Genomic DNA, 8,351 nt, shown 5'->3' with positions numbered 1-8,351 from the left:
TCTGTGGGGAGGGGGCGCCCCCCGCGGCCGCCGGCAGGGTGTGGAACGGGACACCCCCACCCGGGACCCGGGCGACCCCAGCGCCCCGCCGCCCGCCTCTGGGGCTCATCTCCGCCCCTGCACCTCTCTGGGGGCTCGGGCTGGCTGCCCGGCCGCCTCTCGGGGTCCCCCTGTCTGCTCGGGTCCCTCCGGGGCTTTCCTGGCTCTGACTCCAAGCCCCCGTCTCCCTGCCTGCCCCTTGCGCCATCTGTGATCTCTGTCTCTGCGCCCCTGTCTAGCCCATCCTGGGGCTCTGCCCGTCTGTCCCTCTCCATGTCCGTCTGTCTGTCCTCTGTGTCTCTCCCTCCCCCTCTCCCCCACCTCCTGGTCCCTGGGCAGCTCCCACCCGGCTCCCCTGGCCTCTCCCTCTCCCCCAGCCACTTAACTCTCCTCCTACACACCTTTGTCCCCGCCCCTGATTCAGGCTGACCTGGCCAGAGGGTCTCCACAGAGGGGGTTTCCCTATGCCCCAAGCCCCCTGCACTGGCCCCGCATCACCGCCCCCTCTGTCCAGGACGGAGCCCCTCCCCTGTCTTGTTGCTGGCCCTGGAGGCCCGTCCTGCCGGCCGTCTAACCTGTAGCCTTTGCCATAGAGCTTGGGCTTATCCTTTCTCCAGTCTAACCTCTCCCTTCAAACCGGACCAGTCCTCCCCACAGTCTGACTTGCATATCTCATGCTGCTTGTCCGTTTCCTGATTTATCTTTTGACAACTACTGAGCAACGTTCCTGCTCTGGGCATAGTGCTAGGTCCTGGGTCAGGCCCTGCCAGCCCTGCCTACAGCCTCCCTTCCATCCCGCCAGGCCTGCCTCCTGGGGACAGGTCACAGAGGGTCCCACATTCCCCGGGCCCTGAGAACCCTCTTGCGTCCAGAAGGCAGCGCGTGCCTCCCTGGAGAAGGTGGCGGTGGGTGGCTGGGCAGGTGTGAGCCTGGGCCCGAGCTGGAGCTGCATGGGGCTGTGTGTGTGCGTGCCTGTGTGTCCACCGCCTCCCTGGCCTTGAGCGAGGTCCCTGCCCTGTGTGACAGAGTACCGCCCGGCACTCCAGATGGCTTCAAAGGCCACCAGGTTAGGAGCCCAGCGCCTTGGCTCTCCATCTCTGCCCAGCCCCTGACCCGAAGCTGTGTGACTTGGCCAAGTACCTCCCACTCTGGGCCTCAGTTTACCCAGCAGGGGATGGCAGCCCCGAACACAGATGCTCCTGGCTGTGGTCCCCAGGCTGGCAGTGCAGGCTGGTGTGAGAGCTGCCCCCTCCCACAAGCGCAGGATTCCACTCTGCGTCCCCTGCCTTCACCTGTGGGACGCACACACCTGCCTTCCCACCCCACTCTGGGCAGCAGCTTGAGGAGAGCCCCAGGCCAGCCACACCCCAAGCCTGCAGCCACCAAGGCCCCCAGAAGAAGAACTGGGGCGCCCACCCCGGGACCAGCCGGCCCACCAGGCCCTGGGTGGGGCCACCATCTGCCCAGCCGCCCTGCCTCCCGCTCAACCTGATCCTCTCGCCCCTGCTTTCTAGGCCTGGATTAGGTTCCAGGGCTGCTGGTAGACAGAGGCGGGGGCCCTGGACAGAGCGCTCTGGCCGTCCCTGGCGGTGCGCACGGGGTTTACAAATATTTATCCAGGGCCTTCTCTTCCGACCCCTCCTTTCCCGGGGCCCCGTGAGAGGAGACCCGGGCTGCAGGGAAAGGCCTGGAGCGGGGCTACTTTCCCCAGCCCCTGGGGAGGCGGCCAGGCCGGAGAATGCTGGGCAGGGGCATCGCCGCCCGTCTCCCCTCAGGACTGCTGCGGGGAGGGACAGGTGGTTCGGCTGTGGGGGGAACTTCCCAGAATGAATTCACGCCCCTGCTTCTGAGAGCCAAAGAGGAGGGCGGAGAAGGCAGCACTTGTGAGGCTTTGCTTTGGTTCCTGGTGGGTTTGTAATTACGCCTAAGTCTTGCTAATTAGGGGGCTGCTAATTAGATGTATCATTAGGGGCCTTTCCGAGGGGATTAATGGTGCTGTGGCCCTTTAAGAATCACCCCTCTCCCCACCCCTGACACCCCCCACACACTCACACACACACACACACACACTCCCTCTTGGAGAAGTTCTGCCAACATTCTGCCTCCCTCCCCCAGAGGAGCCGGCTCCCAGCCGTGGGCGAGTCGTGCGCTGGGCCAGGCTCAGGGTTAGATGCCCAGAGCAACTCTGCAGGCAGAAATGAAGTTACTGGGAGACCTGACGCTGGCGGCCCAAGGGTCCGGGAGGAGGGAGGCTTGGGTGACACCTGCCTCCCAACCCCTGTCCCTTTTTATAGGGTTACCATGGCAACAGAGGGGGCCCCAGGAGCTCCAACTTGGAGCCCCTCCTGCAGACAGAACCCAGGAGCCATAGGATTGGCGCTGGGTGACTTTGGGAGAGTTATTTAACCTCTCTGAGCCTCAGTCCTCTCTCCTAAAGGGAATCACTTCGGATGGGGTGGTCAGGGAGAGAGGGCCTGAGGCGGAGGGGTGGGAAGGAAGGACTGTCCGCCTCAAAGGTGGGGCCACAGAGCATGAGACGTCAGGGACCAGGGAGGGGGCTCGAGCTCAGAGACAGCCAGTGAGAGCTCCGGGCAGATTGTGTTTGTAAGGGGACGGGGATGCGCAAATGGGTGGCGCAGACCCAGGAGCAGAAGTGTGCGGGGAGTACCGAAGCAGTGGGGGCCCCGTCCCCCAGACAGACAGAAGCCCTGCGTCCCTGCTGCCACCTTGCAGTGACTGGGGAGGGACCAGCAGCTGCTACCACCACAGGGAGGCCACCTCCTGTGGCCCCTGCCTATCCCCAACCCCGACAGACAGACAGGCAGGCAGGCTCCCCAGCACCTACTGCCAGTCAGATCCCAAGCAGGAGCCTGCTGAGGGCCGAGCTGAAACCATCAGGATCACCTAGCACAGCGGGGGCTCTGCTCCCCCTGCCACCCACCCTTTTTTTGTGTGCCTGGCTTCATTCTCCCTCCTGCTGTTGTGTCTGTGGGCTCCCCTATGTGGTCACACCCCCCCAACTCCCTCCCTCTTCAGTGCTGCGTAATATTCCACTGCAAGCTACCTGCACCCCGGGGTGCTTCCTGATTTTGAGGCTGACCTCCATCAGGGCCCTGTCAAGGTCGGTGCTGTTATAAAGGAAGCTGCCGAGATTGTTCACGTGGGTGTCTTCCATACCTGCTGGAGGAAGCAGGCCTATTTCTCCTGGGTCTATTCCTAGAAACAGAATTGCTGAGTAGCAGGATATGTGATCCTGCCAGGGCTTCCCCAAGCACTTTGGCCAATTTCTGTCCCCACCAGCATCGCACAAGGAGCCATCTGTCCTTTGCGGTCCTTCGTCCCTTTCCCTGTGATTCCATCTCCGTAAGCTTCCTGCGTCGGCCCTTAGCTCCGCCCCCCATGGCCCAGTAGGCGGTGCCTTTGTGTGAAGGAGCGGAGTGGGCTCCGCTCACCCGGCCCTCCCCCTCCTCTTCCTCCCTAGGACCTCACCACCCCCCATGGCTGCCTTGGCCTTGGTGGGGGTCGCACTCCTCCTGGGGGCTCCCCCGTGCTCGGGGGCGGTCACCCCGACCCCATCCCTGCCGCCTCCCCCGGCCAATGACAGCGACGCCGGCGCAGGGGGCTGCCAGGGCTCCTACCGCTGCCAGCCCGGAGTGCTGCTGCCGGTGTGGGAGCCGGACGACCCGTCGCTGGGTGACAAGGCCGCGCGCGCCGTGGTGTACTTCGTGGCCATGGTCTACATGTTCCTGGGCGTGTCCATCATCGCTGACCGCTTCATGGCGTCCATCGAGGTCATCACGTCCAAGGAGAAGGAGATCACCATCACCAAGGCCAACGGCGAGACCAGCGTGGGCACCGTGCGCATCTGGAACGAGACCGTGTCCAACCTCACGCTCATGGCCCTGGGCTCCTCGGCGCCTGAGATCCTGCTGTCCGTCATCGAGGTCTGCGGCCACAACTTCCAGGCGGGCGAGCTGGGCCCTGGCACCATCGTGGGCAGTGCCGCCTTCAACATGTTCGTGGTCATCGCTGTGTGCATCTACGTCATCCCTGCCGGTGAGAGCCGCAAGATCAAGCACCTGAGAGTCTTCTTCGTCACTGCCTCCTGGAGTATCTTCGCCTACGTCTGGCTCTATCTCATTCTGGCCGTGTTCTCCCCGGGTGTGGTCCAGGTGAGCCAGCAGACACCTTTTTGGTGCCTCTGCCAAATGCAGAGGGCTGTTGGTCTCTGTAGATGAGAGGTGCGACGCTCACATCCAAGAGGGGGGCCAGGGGTGGTTGTGCAGGTCACACACTGCACAAGGGAATTGGACCACAGAGAGCAAAGCAGGGCTGGAGATCATTGGTGCTTGCAAGCCCTGTCTATGGGAGGTGTGTGAAACACCCTGGGGACAGGGGAGAGGGTATCATGCTGTAACCGTGCAGAAGGGTGCTGCTTTCTTTTTTTCTTTCTTTCTTTATTTTGTCTTTTGGAGACAGGGTCTCGCTATGTGGTTCAGGCTGGCCTTGAGCTCACTTTGTAGCCCAGGCTGGTCTCAAACTCACAATGACCCTCCTGCCTCAGCCTCCCGAGTGCTGGGATTACAGGTGTGTGCCACCACGCCCGGCTGAAATCTCCTAAACTCTTCAAATGAGGCAGGTTCTGGGAAGAGATGCAATGTGTGTGTGTGTGTGTGTGTGTGTGTGTGTGTGTGTGTGTGTGTCCATCCAGGGATTGAAGCCAGGGCCTCCTCGTTGAGTTGAGCTACACCCCCAGACCTTTTTTAATTTTTATTTTGAGGCAGGATCTCACTAAGTTGCTAAGTTGCCCAGGCTGGGCTGAAACTTCCAATCTTCCTGCTTCAGCCTCTTGAGTGCTGGGATTACGGGTGTGCGCCACCACGCCCGGCATCCCCTCCCTTCTCCTTCCACCCCACCACCCCCCTACTGGGAATTGAACTCAGGACCTTGTGCTTGTCAGGCAGGCACTTGTACCACTGAGCTGTATCCCCAGCCTGAAGGGTGCTTTTTAACTCTCACCAGGGCCTCCTGTGTGCTAACAGCACCCCCGGGGTCTGTGTAGTACACACAAGGAATGATCACACATTTACCTATATTTGATATCTTTTGCATAATTTATTTCTGTTCTTGCAATAAGACATCCCCGTTTGCATAATTCATATGGCATTAGCATAAACCGGCCCCGTGTTTTCTGACACTGCTAATTGGTTGGTTAACTTGGTGCAATTTACATAATACATCCTGGGGCTCCCACAGATGTGTGGCCACATCTGCATACTTCAGCCCTGTGGTTGCCGGATATGTGGTGGTGGTTTGCATAATTCATTCATTATTTAGCATGGGTGTCTGATGTCAAGATAATGTATGCCTCTGCGGTGTAACTTATACTCCCGTCCAATCCAGCGTGGATACAAGCTGTGTCCACTTTGCATAATTTATTCCAACAGCGAGACAGCATTTAGACCACAGCCGATGGCTTACACCTTTGTTCCCAGGATCCCTTGCCTCTGCCTGGGCTTCACCTGGGTCCCCACACAGTCTTCCTGCCAGACAGTTCATTTATTCCTCGCAACGCCTGGGCTGCCGCTTACATTTGCATAATTTATTTATGGGCCCGGCCTAATTCGTTCACACACATGCATAATTGATCTGCAGCACCGGCTTCATTCACACTTGTGTGTAATCTACTCGCTGCCATAGGGTTTCTTCCCAAAGGCTCCAAGGCTACAGATAAAAAATGCTTGGAGTGTGATGTGTAAGGCGGGATGGTGGCAAGGAAAGGCGGGTGGAGGGTGAGTCAGGCAGGGAGAAAGTTACACAACTGACTCAGAACTAGAAGGCTGAGTTTCCTGGCTGTCATGGTGAAAAGTGCAGAAGAGGCATCGTATGGTTTTCTGGTGTCTTTTTTTTTTTTTTTTTGTCTTTTGGAGACAGGGTCTCACTATGCAGTTCAGGCTGGCCTTGAGCTCACTTTGTACCCCAGGCTGGCCTCGAACTCACAACGATCCTCCTGCCTCAGTCTCCCAAGTTCTGGGATTACGGGCATGTGCCACCACGCCTGGCGACCTGTGTGTGTGCGGTTTTTTTGAGACAGGGTCTCACTATGTATTTCAGGCTGGCCTCAAACTTACAGCGATCCTCCTGCCTCAGCCTGCCAAGTGCTGCAATGACAAGCATGCACCACCATGCCCGGCTTGAGAAGCCCTTTTTTTTCTTCCTTTTGTTTTCTTTTCTTTTCTTTTTCTTTTCTCCTGCAGGACTGTATATTGAATCCAGGGCCTTTACACTGGGCCATATCCTCAGCCGCTCCCCACCCCCAGTCTTGCTAAATTACTAAGTTGCCCAGGCAGGGCTTGAACTTGCCATCCACCTGCCTCAGCCTCCCGGTTCTGAGATCATGGGCGTGCACCACCCCTCGCAGCTCATGCAGGGGAATATTCTGAAGGGAGGCAGGACGTGGGAGAATTCTGTTTTGTGCGGGGCTGTCCTAACAATCACTGGGTGTCACCAACCGTTAATGGCCAGGAGCACACTGCCTCCCCTCTCTAATGACAAACCAGCAGCATCCTGCCTCAACGAGGACCTCAGGGAGCCCCAGTCCCCTCCTCCGGGGGGCAGAAGGACAGCCTGAGCCGGCTGAGACCACTGTTTCTTTACCTGCAGGGAGGAAATTCAGGTCAGGAGGTGGAGGGTTTTGTTCGAGCAGCAGAGAGCTCCCAGCAGCACACGGTGTGTGTGGATTTCCTACGGGGGAGTGGGCTGGTCTCACACCAGGCACTGGAAATTCCTCTTCCCGGCACAGACTTGCCCAGTGGCTTTGCGCGGCTCTGACTTCCAAGTCCTGACTTGACTCAGAGCTGTCAGTAAACAGTGACCATGGATGTGGTGATTGGATCTTCAAAGATATTGTCCCTGCCAGGCTGTGGACAAGGAACTTCCGGGTCCCTGGGACCGTAAATATCCTTCACCCTTCTCTTCCTTATCTTTAAGGATAAAGATAACATTTGAGTCTTTGCACAAGGTGAGCAGGCGGGGCTTGGTGGGTATCTCCTGGGCACAGGAAGATGGATCTGAGACCTCAGGGAGCCAAAGACAGTCAGGCTTGTGGTAATCAGATTTATTTTATTTTATTTTATTTTTGTCTTTTTGAGACAGGGTCTCACTATGCAGCTCAGGCTGGCCTTGAGCTCACTTTGTAACCCAGGCTGGTCTCGAACTCTCAGTGATCCTCCTGCCTCAGCCTCCCGAATGCTGAGATTACAGGCGTGCGCCACCATGCCCGGCTTGTGGTAATCATAATGACCCTCTTCAAGTCACTTCTTTTTCTTTTTCCTCTTTTTTCCTTTCCCTTTTTTTTTCTTTTCTTTTTTGAATCTCAGTATGTAGTTCAGGCTGGCCTTGAACTCACTGTATAGTACAGGCTGGCCTCAAAATCGAGGTGATCCTCCTGCCTCAGCCTCCCAAGTGCTGGGATCACAGGCCTGCACCTCCATGCCCGGCATTGTGAGAGTCACAGTCCAGTCCCTAAGGGCCACATAAATCAAAGGAGGGAGAATCTGGCAAGACCACAACCACCAGTGGCTATCTATGGGTTGGAGAGAATGTTGGTGAGCAGAGAGGGCCCCTGAGGAAGGATGGAGGAAGGTAGGCAGGAAGAGACACAGGATCTGCCCCCTGAGATGGGCTGGGCCCACAGAGTGAGGACATTTGTCACTTGCTGAGGATGTTTGGGTTCTTGGCCCCTGGAAGGCGTGGTTCTCAGCATGTAAAAGGTGGGCGGAGTTGGGTGTGGTGCCACATGGTTGTGATCCGGGACTCTGGGAGGCTGAGGCAGAAAGATTGCAAGTTCCAGCTCAACCTGGGCAATTCAGTGACATAACAAGACCCAGTCTCAAAATCAAAAAATAAAAAAGGGCTGGAAATGTAGCTCAGGGCAGAAGGCCCTGGGTTCAACTCCCATTCCCACCCTCCCAGAACACACACACACACACACACACACACACACACACACACACACAGCCCTCTCTGGAGAGACATACGTTGATTAAGAAAGCGAACAACTTTGAAGACTTCTAGGGAGGGAGCTGGGTGTCTTCAAAAAGATAAAAAAGGACCTGGAGCTGCAGAGAGACAGACAGGAGAAGGAATGATCAAAAGCACCAAGTGAGACAGAGAGAGAGCCAGCCACACACAGTGACGTGGAGAGGCGGAGATGGGCAGCCAGGAACAGGCGGGCGGCTGAGCGGTGGAGGGGGACGGACGGCGCGGATGGGTGCGGGGCCGAGGCGGCGAGGGCGGCCACAGGCGGGGGG

The 8,351-nt window shown here is 57.9% G+C and overlaps 1 protein-coding gene across 1 annotated transcript in view; it reads left to right on the top strand.

The window, feature by feature from the left end:
• Positions 1-3,520: 3,520 nt before the first annotated feature.
• The window catches only part of Slc8a2 (solute carrier family 8 (sodium/calcium exchanger), member 2), a gene marked incomplete at its 5' end in the record, with an annotated part of 24,493 nt that continues 19,662 nt past the window's right edge, over positions 3,521-8,351 (top strand). The window contains 1 exon segment of the mRNA XM_005413871.2: positions 3,521-4,211. Coding sequence (XP_005413928.1) covers positions 3,537-4,211 — 675 coding nt within the window.

The sequence above is a fragment of the Chinchilla lanigera genome, unplaced genomic scaffold, assembly GCF_000276665.1.
Source record: "Chinchilla lanigera isolate Chin_1 unplaced genomic scaffold, ChiLan1.0 scaffold00173, whole genome shotgun sequence".
NCBI lineage: Eukaryota > Metazoa > Chordata > Mammalia > Rodentia > Chinchillidae > Chinchilla > Chinchilla lanigera.
This window is presented reverse-complemented; position numbering and strand designations above follow the sequence as displayed.